At 41.5% G+C, this 18,062-nt stretch overlaps 1 protein-coding gene across 2 annotated transcripts in view; it reads right to left on the minus strand.

Moving 5' to 3' along the window:
- The window catches only part of CFAP53 (cilia and flagella associated protein 53), a 57,939-nt gene that overhangs the window by 2,022 nt on the left and 37,855 nt on the right, over window positions 1-18,062 (minus strand). For both annotated transcript variants that reach the window (XM_024756771.1, XM_024756772.1), the window contains exons 6-7: window positions 7,869-8,085; window positions 6,166-6,268 (exon numbers count right to left, since the gene is read on the minus strand). In XM_024756771.1, the coding sequence (XP_024612539.1) occupies window positions 6,166-6,268; window positions 7,869-8,085 (320 nt within the window). The remainder of the gene's footprint in view (window positions 1-6,165; window positions 6,269-7,868; window positions 8,086-18,062) is intronic.

Consider the following 18,062-nt stretch of genomic DNA (forward strand, 5'->3'; position numbering starts at 1 on the left):
TTTTTTTTTTTTTTTTTTTTTTTTTGCGGTACGTGGGCCTCTCACTGCCGTGGCCTCCTGTTACGGAGCACAGGCTCCGGATGCGCAGGCCCAGCGGCCATGGCTCACGGGCCCAGCCGCTCTGCGGCATGTGGGATCTTCCCGGACCAGGGCACGAACCCGTGTCCCCTGCATCAGCAGGCGGACTCCCAACCACTGCGCCACCTAGGAAGCCCTGTGTGGCTGCTTTTTATGGCCAATAGAATATGACAGAAGTGATGCTATAGCAGTCCTAGATGTAGTCCTTAATTGGCCTGGCAGCTTGCTCTTCCTGTCTCTTGGAATGCTTGCTGTTGGAACTATCCCTCTCAAAACCAGCTACCACACTGTAAGAACCCCAAGCCACACAGAGAGGCCATGTGTAGGTGTTCCGGCTGGTAATACCAGATGAGATCCCCAGGCACAGTCAGTACATGCTACAAGCTATATGAATAGGTATCTTAGGTGTGCATTCCAGGTGAGCCTTCACATGAATGTAGCCCCAGCCAGCATCTGACTTGAACCACATGAGAGACCCCAAGCAAGAACCACCCAGCTGAGCCTTGTCAACCACAGAATCATGAGACATAATCATAACTCACTTTAAACCACAAATTTGGGAGTGAGTTGTTATACACCAGTAGGTAACTGTAATACCTTCTGCTCACACTACTTCTCTTATTTCTCAGTTGATTCAAAAGTTGGGCAGGGGCTTAGGACCTGCACAGAAGGGGAGAGGCAGCACGTTGAAAGGAGCGCCTCTGGAGTGTGGAGGTCCAGAAGTTTGGAGATGGAGAAACTGAGGCCTGGAGAATAAAATAGGCTGCCCAAGTTTGCACAGCTGCTGTGTGGCTAACAGGGTCTTGGTGCTCCTGCCGGGTGTTCGGCCTGAACCTCTGAGGTGGGAGAGCCAAGTTCAGGACATTGGTCCACCAGAGACCTCCCGGCCCCATGTAATATCAATTGGCGAGAGCTCTCCCAGAGATCTCCATCTCAACGCTAGGACCCAGCTCCACTCAATGACCAGCAACCTCAAGGGCTGGACACCCAATGCCAAACAACTAGCAAGACAGGAACACAACCCCACCCATTAGTAGAGAGGCTGCCTAAAATCATAATAAGGTTACAAACACCCCCAACACACCATCGGATGCAGTCCTGCCCACCAGAAAGACAAGATCCAGGCTCATCAACCAGAACACAGGCACCAACCCCTCCACCAGGAGGCCTACAACCCACTGAACCAACCTTAGCCACTGCGGACAGACACCAAAAACAATGGGAACTACGAACCTGCAGCCTGTGAAAAGCAGACCCCAAACACAGTAAGTTAAGCAAAATGAGAAGACAGAGAAATACACAGCAGATGAAGGAGCAAGGAAAAAACCCACCCAACCAAAACAATGAAGAGAAAATAGGCAGTCTACCTGAAAAAGAATTCAGAGTAATGATAATAAAGATGATCCAAAATCTTGGAAATAGAAGGAGAAAATAAAAGAAACATTTAAGAAGGACCTAGAAGAAATAAAGACCAAACAAACAATGATGAACAACACCAATAAAAAGTAGGTGACTTTAACACCCCACTTTCACTAATGGACAGATCATCCAAAATGAAAATAAATAAGGAAACACAAGCATGAAATGATACATTAAACAAGACGGACTTAATTGATATATATACAACACTCCATCCAAAAACAACAGAATACACTTTCTTCTCAAGTGCTCATGGAACATTATCTAGGACAGATCATATCTTGGGACACAAATCAGCTTTGGTAAATTAAAAAAATTGAAATCTTATCAAGAATCTTTTCTGACCACACACTATGAGACTAGATATCAATTACAGGAAAAAATCTGTAAAAGATACAAACACATGGAGACCAAACTTAATACACTACTTAATACACTACTTAATAACCAAGAGATCACTGAAGAAATCAAAGAGGTAATCAAAAAATACCTAGAGACAAATGACAATGAAAACACGATGACCCAAAACCTATGGGATGCAGCAAAAGCAGCTCTAAGAGGGAAGTTTAGAGCAATACAATCCTACCTCAAGAAACAAGAAACATCTCAAATAAACAACGTAAACTTACACCTAAAACAATCAGAGAAAAAAGAACAAAAAAACCCAAAGGTAGCAGAAGGAAAGAAATCATAAACGTCAGATCAGAAATAAATGAAAAAGAAATGAAGGAAACGATAGCAAAGATCAATAAAACTAAAAGCTGGTTCTTTGAGAAGATAAAGAAAATTGATAAACCATTAGCCAGACTCATCAAGATAAAAAGGGAGAAGACTCAAATCAACAGAATTAGAAATTAAAAAGAAGAAGTAACAACTGACACTGCAGAAATACAAAGGATCATGAGAGAATACTACAAGCAACTCTATGCCAATAAAATGGACAACCTGGAAGAAATGGACACATTCGTAGAAAAGCACAACCTTCTGAGACTGAACCAGGAAGAAATAGAAAATATGAACAGACCAATCACAAGCACTGAAATTGAAACTGTGATTAAAAATCTTCCAACAAACAAAAGTCCACTACCAGATGGCTTCACAGGCAAATTCTATCAAACATTTAGAGAAGAGCTAACACCTATCCTTCTCAAACTCTTCCAAAATATAGCAGAGGGAGGAACACTCCCAAACTCATTCCACGAGGCCACCATCACCCTGATACCAAAACCAGACAAAGATGTCACAAAGAAAGAAAACTACAGGCCAATATCACTGATGAACATAGATGCAAAAATCCTCAACAAAATACTAGCAAACAGAATCCAACAGCACATTAAAAGGATCATACATCATGATCAAGTGGGGCATATCCCAGGAATGCAAGGATTCTTCAATATACACAAATCAATCAATGTGATACACCATATTAACAAACTGAAGGAGAAAATTCATATGATCCTCTCAATAGATGCAGAATAAGCTTTTGACAAAATCCAACATCCATTTATGATAAAAACCCTCCAGAAACTAGGCATAGAGGGAACTTACCTCAACATAATAAAGGTCACATATGACAAACCCACAGCCAACACAGTTCTCAATGGTGAAAAACTGAAAGCATTTCCTCCAAGATCAGGAACAAGACAAGTTTGTCCACTCTCACCACTATTATTCAACATTGTTTTTTGGAAGTTTTAGCCACAGCAATCAGAGAAGAAAAAGAAATAAAAGGAATCCAAATCGGAAAAGAAGAAGTAAAGCTGTCACTGTTTGCAGATGACATGATACTATACATAGAGAATCCTAAAGATGTTACCAGAAAACTACTAGCGCTAATCAATGAATTTGGTAAAGCAGCAGGATACAAAATTAATGCACAGAAATCTCTTGCAATCCTATACACTAGTGATGAAAAAGCGGAAAGAGAAATTAAGGAAACACTCCCATTTACCACTGCAACAAAAGAATAAAATATCTAGGAATAAACCTACCTAAGGAGACAAAAGACCTGTATGCAGAAAATTATAAGACACTGATGAAAGAAATTAAAGATGATACAAACAGGTGGAGAGATATAGCATGTTCTTGGATTGGAAGAATCAATATTGTGCAAATGACTCTACTACCCAAAGCAATATACAGATTCAATGCAATCCCTATCAAAGTACCACTGACATTTTCACAGAACTAGAACAAAATATTTCACAATTTGTATGGAAACACAAAAGACCCCAAATAGCCAAAGCAATCTTGTAAAGAAAAATGGAGCTGGAGGAATCAGGCTCCCTGACTTCAGACTATACTACAAAGCTACAGTAATCAAGACAATATGACTGGCAAAAAAACAGAAATATAGATCAATGGAACAGGATGGAAAGCCCAGAGATAAACACATGCACATATGGTCACCTTATTTTTGATAAAGGAGGCAAGAATATACAGTGGAGAAAAGACAGCCTCTTCAAGAAGTGGTGCTGGAAAATCTAGACAGCTACATGTAAAAGAATGAAATTAGAACACTCTCTAACACTATCCACAAAAAAAAATTCAAAATGGATTAAAAACCTAAATGTAAGGGCAGACACTGTAAAACTCTTAGAGGAAAACATAGGCAGAACACTCTATGACATAAATCACAGCAAGATCCTTTTTGACCCACCGCCTAGAGAAATGGAAATAGAAACAAAAATAAACAAATGGGACCTAATGAAACTTAAAAGCTTTTGCACAGCAAACGAAAACATAAAAAAGACAATAGGACAGCCCTCACAATGGGAGAAAATATTTGCAAATGAAGTAACTGACAAAAGATTAACCTCTAAAATTTACAAGCAGCTCATGCAACTCAATATCAAAGAAACAAACATATATTATAAATATATTTAATATTTTATAAACCTAAATAAATACATTCTGAAGCAAAACTGAAAAATGAGAAAATAGACTCATGTACCACAATGTTCATTGCAGCACTATTTGCAATAGCCAGGACATGGAAGCAACCTAAGTGTCCATTGACAGATGAATGGATAAATGGATGGACCCAGAGTCTGTCATACAGAGTGAAGTAGAACCTAGGGGCAGGACAGGAATAAAGAGGCAGATGTAGAGAATGGACTTGAGGACACGGGGAGGGGGAAGGGTAAGCTGGGATGAAGTGAGAGAGTGGCATGGACATATATACACTACGAAATGTAAAACAGGTAGTGGGAAGCAACCGCATAGCACAGGGAGATCAGCTAGGTGCTCTGTGAGCACCTAGAGGGGTGGGATAGGGAGGGTGGGATAGGGAGGGTGGGGAGGAGACGCAAGAGGGAGGGGATGTGGGGATATATGTATACGTAGAGCGGATTCACTTTATGATATAGCAGAAAGTAACACACCATTGGAAAGCAATTATACTCCAATAAAGATGTTAAAATAAGGAAAAAATAAAAGTTGGGCAGGGAAGAGAGTTGTTATTCATTAAATTCCCTTCACATCTCCAACAACAGACTTTTCAAAAGTGAGAAGGAAGGACCTCCAAAGTAGAACAAGTAGAGGAAGTCAGTAGGGTCGGCCAGATATTGTTGGTAGTGCCCCCAAAGTAACAATAGGCTCAGGTATATAAACCATACTCTTCCTATAAAGAAGAGAGCTTATTTCTATGCACCAAATATGGGTGAGCCGGGGAACAGGCCCTAGGGACAGGGAGGGTGACCAGTAATTAGAGGAGCCAGGTCCTCTTTCTCCACCACACTGGTCACCTGAATTGGGTGTCATAGTCATCAGTGGGAAGGGACTGCTATGATCTGTGAAAGGCTGCAAGGAGGCATCAGCCAATTTTCTCTACCTGAGCCTGATTATGGTGACCAGAGGGACACTTGCCCGAGGAGGGAAGTGGTACATCTCAAAGCACCCAGAGCACTTCAGTTTTCCAGCTCAGTGAGGCTACAAAAAATCTTCCTGGGACATTTGCATGGAATCATAACCCCATAAGCCATTTCTGTTAATCTAACTAATTAGGTCATGCTGTATTTCCGGGTTTATTTCATGGGGGAAAAAACTTATTTCATTATGATTTAGGGTTGGTGCCTACTTTATAAAAAATGTTTCTAATCTGTTTTATTTTTTATTTTATTTTATTTTTTTTAAATTTATTTATGGCTGTGTTGGGTCTTCGTTTCTGTGCGAGGGCTTTCTCTAGTTGCGGCAAGTGCGGGGCCACTCTTCATCGCGGTGCGCGGGCCTCTCACTATCGCGGCCTCTCTTGTTGCAGAGCACAGGCTCCAGACGCGCAGACTCAGTAATTGTGGCTCACGGGCCTAGTTGCTCCGCGGCATGTGGGATCTTCCCAGACCAGGGCTCGAACCCATGTCCCCTGCATTGGCAGGCAGATTCTCAACCACTGCGCCACCAGGGAAGCCCTGTTTTATTTTTTAAGATGTTTATCTAGTTTAATACCTAATGTGTATAATCAGAATTACACAATGTACAGAATTTAATTTTACCAAAATGGTTGTTGCTTATTTTTATATGAAATTTTATAAACTGAATTGAGCTTTTAGGACAAATGTAAGACTGATGTAAAATAACATCAATAATACATGAATTATGGCACATTGTCCTCTATGCTAAAAATCTCCTATTTTTGGTTAGTTAGTAATAATAAAGAAAACAAAATCATACCTTGTAAAATCCTCCCTCTCTTCACGGTTAAGCTCTTTAAGACCTTCATTTATGCGCTCCTGTTCCATAGCACGTTCTTCCTGTTCTTTTGCTTTGCGTTGCACTAAGAAAGACAAAAGTAATTTTTGCTGAATGACTTTTTCAGAAAAGCCTTGCTGACATCTTTCGGGGCATCGATGCCATATTGTCTTTAGAAAGGCAGAGCTTAGAATCACTGGGCTGGATCTTAGCTTAATAAGGTAGAAGTAGTCATCTCCTTTAAGGAAAGAATAGGGTTTAGATTCATATGTGCTTCAATCTACAGAGATTTTCTCTTAATCATTTGTCACTGAAATCTATGATCAGCTTTTTTCATACCAGATTACCACTGTTTGAACACTTCTCACTTTTCTCTTCTTGAGGACAAACAGTTCTATTGCCATTTATATTAATAGGCGACTTTATTTATTACAAAATAAGTATTGGAAAAACAGTATGTAAGTCTCTTATAAATTAAATAAGGAAAACTTAAACAACCCAGTAGGTAAAAAAATGACAAAGAGAACAGAGTTCACAAAAGAATAAATAAAACCAGGCAATATACATCTAAAATGTACATATCTTTGGTCCCAAATCCATTTACAGGAATTTATCTTAATCATATATGAGCCAAAAAACCTATGTACAGAGACAGTCACCTCCAATGCTAACACACGAGGAAAAAGATTCAAAACAAGCTGAAGGTCCATTAGCTGTGTTTAGGTAAAATAAATTATGGTCCATTTTTATAATGGATTTCTAGGCAGCATTACAAATCTTACAATTGAAGAAAAATAACCTGGAAAAATGTTAATGATAAGTGGGAAATGCAAGCTGTTAAAAAATATATACAACAAGATCCTAATTTGTGAGGGGAAATGACATATATAATAAAAAATACTCGAAGGAAATACAGGAAGTTGTGAACAGTAGCTATTCCTGGGTGGTGCATTATGGTTGATTTTATTTCCTTGTTTATAAATGGTTCCAAATACTTAAATTTTCCATGTTTTCTCAATATATTCTAAAACATTTATCATGGGACAATACAGAAATCATTTTATCATAGAAGCTTTCTTTTCATTTCTTAAAACTCCATCTAATACTGGCTTAACAATTTTCAACTGCCATTATAATTCCTGGAGTGGAGAATTAATCAGTGGAACCAAGATGAGCTTTCTCTTGCAAAGACAGCTAGTGTGAAGTCCATAGTACCCTACTAGTAAATGTTTACATCTGGGTATAGAAATCCTCTCAACAAATATTTCCTTCTGTGACCAAGCACTGAAGCTGAGGGAATTCAGTGGTATGCTAAGAGATGTGAACAAGCAATGGTGAGAACCCCAGAGAGATTTATTATGAATAGAGGAACACAGAGGGCCTCTCAGGGAATGAGATATTTGAGCTGGCCTTGAAGGATGTCCAGGATTTCTCAAGATCAAAAGTATCATAGGGAGAGAAAACTACCCAAGCAAAGGCATGCAGGTATGGACGTATGGAGACACCTGCAGAAAGATATTCAAGTATTCAATTAGGTAAGGTCCCTGCAAAGCAGCGATCTTGCCTTAATACTTTTTACATTCTTCATAGTATTTCACACATAATACTTATTTAATAAATATTTTGGTTGCTACTTAAATTGAATTAAGGCCCAAATATAATATAATTATAATTCATTTCCTTACACTTTTCTTGAACTTGCAGTTTTCTTGTATACATGACCTCATTCAAAAGTTGTTTTCTTGCCTCCTTTTCAAGTCTCAGCTCCTTGTCCTTCTCAGCAAACTTCTTTTCCTTCTCCTTCTCTAACATTCTGTCCAGTTCTTTCTCCTGAGCTTTTTCTTCCTCACGCCGCTGTGCCAAGTACTGATGATATATCTTCTGTTCTCTTATCATATCTTCCTACATAACATAAAAATTACCTCATGTTGTTAAAACTTTTAGGTGCAATAATGATATAGAGGATAAGTTTTAAAATAATCTTTTAGAGCTACAATTCCAATATTTCAGAATTACATACTGACATTTACAGATATTGTAAAATATTATTTCCAGGGTTTACTTAAAAATGTTCGGGGTGGGGCTTCCCTGGTGGCGCAGTGGTTAAGAATCTGCCTGCCAATGCAGGGGACATGGGTTCGATCCCTGGTCCGGGAAGATCCCACATGCCGCGGAGCAACTAAGTCCATGCACCACAGATATGGACCCTGTGCTCAAGAGCCCGCAAGCCACAACTACTGAGCCCACATGCCACAACTACTGAAGCCCACGCACCTAGAGCCTGTGCTCCGCAACAAGAGAAGCCACTGCAATGAGAAACTCGCACGCCACAACGAAGAGTAGCCCCCGCTTGCTGCAACTAGAGAAAGCCCGCGTGCAGCAACGAAGACCCAATGCAGCCAAAAATAAATAAATAAATTTATTAAAAAAAAAATTCGGGTGACAGTGGAAAATGGGTGGGAGAGACAGATGAAACAAGAATAGCTATTGGTTGATGGTTGTTGAAGTTAGGAAATTGACACATGGGGGTTCATTGTACTATTCTTTGCAACTGTTTGAAATGTTTTATAACACATTTTTGAACAGTTCAAATAGTAATTCAAATACTTTCTCAAACTGTTTCTCAAAGAAGTTCCCAAATAATTTTCAATTATACAACTTTATTTTAATTTAGGTAGATGAAATATCAACCTGATAAAATAAGTCACTACTATTATTACAGCACTGTCTCTGACTAGAAGATGAGTTAGTTGATAATTTACAACAGCAAATGTCAATCTTAGCTACACTTTGAAATCACCTGGGGAGCTTTAAAAAGTACTAAGTCTCACCCCTCGAGAGTCCTATCTAATGAATAGCTTTTAAGTTCCCCAGGTGATTTGACTGTGCAGCTAAGGCTGTGAACTAGGCTTTATAACACAGGTAATTTCAGTTGCCTTCTGTCTTTCATGGTATTATATTTGTGCTGTTTGATCCAATCTGTGATCTCTTTTGAGAATATCACAGATTTGAGGTAGAACTAGCAAGATCTGAGGGTGTAGCTGCACCCTCAGAATGGCTTGTATACATAGTTTCATACTTTGGGGAATAATTTAACAAAAGAAGTGCAAACCTTATACTCTGAAAACTAAGAAGCATTACTGAAAAAAATTAAAGAAGACCTAAATAAATGGAAAGATATCTGATGTTCATGGATCAGAAGACAATATTGTTAAAATGGCAATTATCCCCAAATTGGTCTATAAATTCAAAATAATCCCTATTAAAATCCCAGTTGGTTTCTTTGCAGAAATTGACAAGCTGATCCTAAATTCAAATGGAAATTCAAGGGAGCTGGAATAGCCAAAACAATTTGAAAATGAAGAACAAAGTTGGAAAATTCACATTTCCTGATTTCAAACTTACTACAAATCTATAGTGATCAAGACATGATATTGGCCTAGGAATGGATATATAGATTAATGGAATAGAACCGAGAGTCCAAAATAAACCCTCACATTTACTGTCAATTGATTTTTGACATAGTGCCAAGACAATTCAATAGAGGAAAAATAGTCTCTTCAACAAATGGTGCTGGGACAACTGGATATCCACATGCCAAAGAATGAAGTTAGGCCTCTACCTCATACCACATACAAAAGTTAACTCAAAATGGATCAAAGGCAGGTACTTCTCTGGCAGTCCAGTGGTTAAGACTTCACCTTCCCATGCAGGGGGTGTGGGTTCAATCCCTGGTCAGGGAGCTAAGATCCCACATGCCTCGCGGCCAAAAAACCAAAACATAAAACAGAAATAATATTGTAACAAATTCAATAAAGACCTTAAAAATGCTCCACATCAAAAAAATCTTTAAAAAAAATGGATCAAAGGCCTAAATGTAAGAGCTAAAACTATAAAACTTTAAGAAGAAAACAGGACATCTTCATGACCTTGGGGTAATAAGAGTGTTTTAGATATGACACCAAAAAGCACAAGCAACAACAGTAAATATAGATAAATTTTACTTCATCAAAATTTAAAACTCTTGTACTTCAAGGGACACCATCAAGAGTGAAAAGGCAACCCACAGAATGAGAAAAATATTTACAGATCACTCATGTGATAAGGGATTTGTGTCTAGAACATAAAAAGAGCTCCTACAACTCAATAATAAAAAGACAACCCAGTTAAAAACTGGGCAAATAACTTGAATATACTTCTTAAGACTTCAGTAGCCTTTAGATAGATTACTCCAAGGAAGATATATAAATGGCCAATATGCACAGAAAAAGAGGCTCAACGTTTTTACTCATTAGGGAAATGCAAATGAAAACCACAGTAACATACTACTTTAGACAAACTAGGATGGTTAAAATAAAAAAGACAGACAATAACAAATGTTAACAAGCATGTGGAAAAATCAGAACCCTCCTAAGTATGTGAGAATATAAAACAGTGAAGCCACTTTGAAAAACAATCTGGTGATCACTCACAAGCTTAAACATAGAGTCAGTAATTCTACTCCTAGGTATATGCCCAAGAGAAACAAAAATACATGTCCAAACAAAAATTCACATATGAATGTTCACATTAGCATTATTCATAATAGCAAAAAAGTAGAAACAACTCAAATGCCCATCAACTGACAAATGTATGAACAAAATGTGGTATATCCATACACTGACATATTACTCAGCCGTATAAAGGCATAAACTACTCATACAGGTTACAACATGGATAAGCCTTGAAATCATTATGCTGAGTGAAAGAAGCCAGTCAGAAGATCCCATAATATATGATTTCATTCATATGAAAGTCCAGAATAGGGAATCAATAGAGACAGACTATTAGTAGTTGCTTAGGATTGGGGGTGGAGGGAGGGGAAGAGGGCAAGTGGGATACTAAAAATGTTCTAAAATCAACTGTGGTGATGGTTGCACTAAAATCCATTGAAATGTACACTTTAAATGGGTGAATTGTATGTTTTATGAATGATACCTTAATGAAGCTGTTAAGAATTTAAGAAAAAAATATCCAATTGAGAAGAAAAAGCTCAATAGCAAAAATAGTAAGAAAGAAAGGGAAAAATCAAATAAGCAATCCAATCAGAAAATGGGCAAAAGATATCAGAAGACATTTGGTTGAAGAGGATATACAGATGGCAAATAAGCACATTAAAAGTTGGTCAACATCATTAGCTATTTTGGAAATGCAAATTGAAAACACAATGAGATTGGCTGGAGGCTCAGTGTGGACTGCTCTGAGTTAAAAACTCTAAGGGGACCCAATCATCCAGGGGGACCCCACACTTTTGTGAGTTTTACCTCCTGTAAACTCACAAAACCTTACCTCAGGTTCTACAATAAATATCAGAGAAAAATCCCCTCATGCTTATGGCAAGGGGAGGGGAAAATGAACCATTCTGAAATACACCAGAGCATTCTATTCTTCTTAATAAGGTTTGGCCTCAGGAGAAAGTATTTCTTTTTTTTTTTTTTTTTTTTGGGTAGGCGGACTCTCAACCACTGCGCCACCAGGGAAGCCCCAGGAGAAAGTATTTAACCAGAGCCTAACCTGCTGGGGTTTTATCAGAGCCTCACTGACCTGGGGGAAGGGAAAAACCCAACTCTGGGCAACCTCTAGCCTTCCATGTGGGAAAAGGGAAACACCATAATTGAGGCTTCCAATGACCAGGGAGAGTCCAAACCCAAAGGCACTAGCCCTAAAGGTATAGAAAGAGAATCTCTTCCCCTGTTTACTTGGATTTTTAACGCTTGGCACTGAGATCACCCTTCTACTGCGGTTATTACCACAAAGGTTCAAAGCCAATGGAAAACACTAGATGAGGCCTGACTCCCTCTCTGTAAGACTGGTATGGGTCAATGGATCTATCACTTCTTTGAACAGAGCAACCCAGATGACCTAGATTTCACCTCCAATCCTGAAGAGGCCCTAATTGACCCCAGATCCAGATAATTCTTCTTACAGGGAGTCCCCCCCCCAAATTACAAGGCCATGTTCCTCCACTTTGTGAGGGGTTCAACCTGGCAGAGGCTCGGCACGGCCACTGAGGCCTCACTGTTAAAATGGAAATAGCACCTTCAGAAAAGGGCTAAATCTGATATCAAGGGTCTTTCCAAATTACAGGAAAGTGGTTTCCCCATGCCCAGCCCCTTGCTCACTGACATTGAGGTGCAACTAGTGGCACCCTCATGCCAGCCCATCTAGTAGTTTGGGGAGGCCCTTCCTTGCAGACAAAATCTGACATGGAAAGGGAGCACCACCACTGGCAGCACCACCATTGTACACATAGGCCATGGCACATCCCTAGTATAGGACAGCTTTCTTGACTCGGTCCAACTGGCAGAGTTAGAGGCAGTGTACCTTGATCTACGACAGATCATACAAATGAGATTTCTAAGGGCACATATTTTTCCCTCACTCCTGGGAGGTAGCCAATGGATTCACAGTCTAGTCTGGACAATGGCAAAAGGATAATTTCATGATTCAGGGAAAGCCCATCTGGGGTGCCTCCATTTGGAAAGAAATAGCCAACTCACACATGCCGATTAGGGTCATTCGTCTCTGCACACACACACACAGCAAACACCAGAAGCATATAGTAACGTTACAGACTCATCTAAATTACATGTATGAGCCCCCTCCCGGAGTACCAAAAGCGACCCTGGACACAACTATTCCTCAGTGCCATACCCACTAGCAGAGTGGGCCCATATTATATCAGGCCATAGCGGAGTGACAGCACTTACTGACTGGGCATACAGGTGTATGCCCTTTACTCCAGCTCTAGCCAAAGTGGTGGTAGATAATTGCTTCCTTTGCTCCCGAACAAAACTCTGGAAAGATGCTTGGTGGGGACACATGCCCCAAGCGACAGACTCTACTTCAGATGGCATATGGAGTTTATCAGGCTGCTGTTGCCCTCCACGAGATCTAATAGGTATGCAAACACCATCATCCATACCTTCACTGGATGTCTGCTGGCTGCTTCCCATTATGTGACCTCCTTCTTAATCAAGTATGTGCTCATCCCCTTTGCCCCACCAAGAGTAGATTCAGATCAAGGTACCCATTTCACCTCCCAAGTTGTTCCATCATGGGCTCTAGAATACGGAATCTTGTGGAATTCTACTTAGCTTACCAGCCTCAAGCAGCTGGACTTACAGAAAGACACAATGGCCTACACATAGATATACTCCTCAAGCTCTTATACACTGTGTTGTCCCCCAAATGGACAGAAATTTGGCCCCAGGCTCTAATACTACTTAATTCCCAGCTTCATGTCTCTAAACACCACCACACGTACTATCAGTCTCCTCCAAAGACTCCCCTGTTAGTACTAAAAGGGATCCCCCAATCCTCTGACATTAGAGAGGATGCCACTCACATCCACTCACCAGGTGAATACTCCCCTTACCATTCTGATTATTCCATTGTCTCTCTGTCTTCCACACGCTGGCAACCCAGTCAAGGGCAGATTGTGCAATATGATCCACTTATAATTGAAAGCCTGAGAGGACAAATTCCTACCAAATTCCTTAGAATCATGATTATACAGATTTTATTGACCCAGAAGATGACTCAGTATCAGTCACGAATCTAGGGCCACCAGCTACGACTCATTATTTGGGTTATAAAGGCTGGTTAATTAAAACAAATTCATCACAAATTTTGCTGGAGATTGAAATTATAGCTCCAGGACCCACTAGCTGAGCTGTGTGGATCTCAGAGAGAGGAAAAGTGGCCCTCAACCTAGTGGTTGTCAACCACATTAGGAAATGAAATCCAAAAAGGACCCTGGGACCTAGCAGCCTCTATCAGCAGATGTGGGCTGGGTCCCTACCTAACCTTAGATGAAGAGGTAAATGAGCTCATGCTCCAAAGCAACTATACCCCACCTTTGGTCAGTATCCAGATTGCTGGCCCCAAAGGAGGCCTCTGCAAGTCAGTCAAATGTAAATGATCTTAGATGTGCCTATTACTCTTACTGTGTACAGCATGGGTAATAGGATTACCAGTAGACCCCTCAGGCCTAACCACGTCTCAGGAGATACGCTGGAACAAAACCAGCCAGGGGCGCAACTGGATAGCAGAGCACCAGGTGCTGGCAGGCCCTGTTAGAAGAGTTTCTGCCAGTTTGCCAGCAGGCATGGATTCTGACCCAGAGTTCACCTCCCTCTACATTAAATGGTGCCAGTAGAAGCGATGCTTAAGTGAGTCACTCCCTTTTAGACCATGCCTCAAATTATATCCCAGGCAGAATGGCCGTCTCAATGTAACCAAATCAGACTCCTCTGGCTGGCAAGTTCATGCTCTAATGATCTTACTATAGTTTTAATGGGGTGATCTCTGGATTACAAAGCTGCCATCCACAAAATGTCCCTAGGACTAGCCTATCATTGTGCCCAGAATCTATACACATTGTGGTTAGAGTCCCCACAAAGCTTGGTCATGGACACCAAGTGTTCCTTCGCAAGGTATGCCCCTGATGACCCCGTGGAGTTCACTGAATCTGCTCAACTAGTAGTAGAGCGCATACTTGTAGTTTCGTCCTGAGTCAGGCCTCTAGCATTTATACTCAGAACTTAACACCAACCAGCCATTCCTACCCTTCATGACTCTCCACCTGGGAAGAGGCTAGTGTAAGGCTAGTGCAAGCTAGCCTCTGCCACCCCGAAGCACACTAGCTCTGCAGAGAACATAGCCCCAGACCAAGGGCTCACTGCTGGACATGACTGTACCTCAGGTGACAACACAACAACCCAACAGAACAAAGAGGGAGACAACGTGCCCCAACCTCATTGGACGTTGGGACTTTTGTCTCCCAGATCCCCTCCACACCAGGGGGTGATGACTGTGGTGACTGTTAACCTCAAGGCTGTTGAAACCAAGCAGGACCCTATGGGACCTTCCCGGTCACAGAGCTCTCTGTGTCCCCTGCTTCTTTTTTGTAGGAAAAGCTTTGGTTTCCTCGTCCTCTTGAGTTTTAAAGACCAGGCTCAATAAGTTAATAATTAGAGAATCGGGGTAATGCAGAAACAAGGAAAAAGCAGTCAAGCAAGAAAAGTAATAGTAACTTAAACAATAAGTCAGCCATAAAACAGAGTCAGAGGACTGTGGTTCCTCCCTGAGGGATCCAGATAGCAATCTGATACACACTCTTGAATTGTTTTTATAGACACCAGCACCCCACCAGATCCTGACCACCAGCACATAGACCCCCGACTATAGGAGAGACCCCCAATTGTGGGGAGCCAGAAGACGGATGATTTAGGTTCCTGAAACATCATCCTGTTGCCTCACCACCCACCAGACAGAAAACTGTGTACGAGCTGATCATGTTACCCATGACCCTCTCCCTCACTTTGTCTTTAAAAACTCATCCTTGAAAGCCATCAGGGAATTTAGGTCTTTTGAGCATGAGCCACCTGTTATCCTTGATTGGTGCCCTACAAATAAACACTGTACTTTCCTTCACCACAATCCCGTGTCAGTAGATTGGCTTTGCTGCATGTGTTGGGCGAGCCAACCCAAGTGCAGTTCGGTGACAGTGACTGTTAACCTCAAGGCCAAGATGCAAAAACGCCTCCAGCTGATCAACCCAGAAGACTCTACAGAGTACTATTTTCCTGAAATAGCTAACTGCTTGCCTCATGACCCTTGCCTCTATAAAAACCCTTGAAAATCTATAAGTCCCCTGCTGACTGCCTGGCAGCATTAGACATCATTTCACCTTTATGGCAAGCCAAACAATGTATTCTAAACTATATGAGCCACAATGAGGCACCTCTAGCCTGACTGACCTGCCTAGACCCCATGGTCAGGGAATTCTCAGTGCTGTGTTCCCTGCTCAATGTACTAGATTACAGCTTTTGCTTTCTACCTGATATATCCACAACAGGCCTACTCCCCTCATTATTCCCAGCACCACCACCACTGCCAGCACATCCTCCATACCCAAAAAGCTACCTCCACACCTCTCTACATCTCATCCACAACTCCTTCCTGCTGCATGCCACGACCCTGCCCCACACCACAACCCTAGATCCTACATGACAAATATATTCATACAAACCTGCAAGGTGGCAGCTCAGGACTTGCAAGTAAAAAGGTGTTGGGTCTGTGAGCACTCAGGGCAAGATGTACAGCCCCATGTCCCTACATATCCTATAGCTCTTCCTGGTTATCAGACCCTTGTACTAATTCCCTCCAAAACACCTCGAGCCTCATTTAGGCTGGACCAAACCCCTAATCTAGACCCTACACATGGCACCCTGTGTGTAGGCATCAAAGTAACTGCAGTACTTTCTGAGGGCTACCGACTATACTCAAACACAAAGGCTGGACCTCACCCTGTATACTCATCGCCTCTTAATGATGAATAACACCTCATTCATAGTCTGTTGTGGATCTGACTCAAGGGGCTGGAGCAGGTCTACTTGACTCTGCCCAGTCTGCAAGCTATCCATGGAGATGATCCCTATTATTGTAACATTGTTACAGGCCAACCTCCAGATGTCAAGAGATACAGGTCATGCTTAATATCACTAAAGTATTTCAACAAATTCCCACATTCCGAGGTCCCTGATTTGTTCTCATGGCTCTTGACATCCACCTGAGGGCAATGGCTAAGACCTGGATTCCAAACAGTAGCAAGTCTATTTATCATAGGCTTCATCATTATTGCCTTGGTTAAATGTGCCTTAAGGTGGCTTCAGAAAACAATACTGGGACTTCCCTGGTGGTCCAGTTGTTGGGACGCTGTGCTTCCAACACAGGGGGTGCAGGCTTGCTCCCTGGTATGGGAACTAGGATCCCACATGCCATGCGGCATGGTCAAAAAAAAATTTTTTTAAAAGAAAGAAAACAATACCTATGTCCTTTAACATATCCACTACACAAGTGATTGTTATTCCTGATGACAAGGAATCACAGGATAGACTGTCAAGAGTTTAGCTAAGGGCTTCCCTGGTGGCACAGTGGTTGAGAGTCTGTCTGCCGATGAAGGGGACACGGGTTCATGCCCCGGTCCGGGAAGATCCCACACGCCACAGAGAGGCTGGGCCTGTGAGTCATGGCTGCTGAGCCTGCGCGTCCGGAGCCTGTGCTCCGCAGCGGAAGAGGCCACAACAGTGAGAGGACCGTGTACCACAAAAAAAAAAAAAAGAGTTTAGCTAAGCTACTCTACTGCATCGCTGCCTCTGAATCCATATTGTTTGGCTAAGTATCCTGCAGGGATCTCAAATTGACACAAGCCCTCATGCAAGTGCATGCTCTAGATAGCAGTCCACAGAATCACAAGCTAATGTAAGTTCCTAATATGACTTCCCCAAGAGCCCCTGTGATCAACAGTGCCCCACCTCCCAACATCTTCCCCTTATATACCTCTTAGATAAGACCCCTGTGGGGCTTACTGAAACCCCACACTTTTGAGTTGACCAATCCAGCCTTAGCCTGGGAACCACAAAGTACTCCACCCATGGATCCTAACAAAGGCATGTGCCTCAGGTCCTGCCTCTCTCTGTCTGCACTCTGCTTTGACTACCATCTGTGGTCCCTGAAGGCATGCCATGTACTTCCTCTAGAATATATATATAAATATACACACACGTATATACATATATGCACACACATACATATAAGGAAAGAAAAAGATCTAAAATCAATAATCTATGGAGGAGCTGCAAGATGGCGGAAGAGTGAGACACGGAGATCACCTTCCTTCCCACAAAAACATCAGAAATACATCTACATGTGGAACAACTCCTACAGAACACCTACTGAATGCTGGCAGACGGCCTCAGACCTCCCAAAAGACAAGAAACTCCCCACATACCTGGGTACGGCAAAAGAAAAAAGAATAAACAGAGACAAAAGAA

This window comes from Neophocaena asiaeorientalis, unplaced genomic scaffold, assembly GCF_003031525.2.
Source record: "Neophocaena asiaeorientalis asiaeorientalis breed wild unplaced genomic scaffold, Neophocaena_asiaeorientalis_V1.1 scaffold133, whole genome shotgun sequence".
Classification (NCBI taxonomy): domain Eukaryota; kingdom Metazoa; phylum Chordata; class Mammalia; order Artiodactyla; family Phocoenidae; genus Neophocaena; species Neophocaena asiaeorientalis.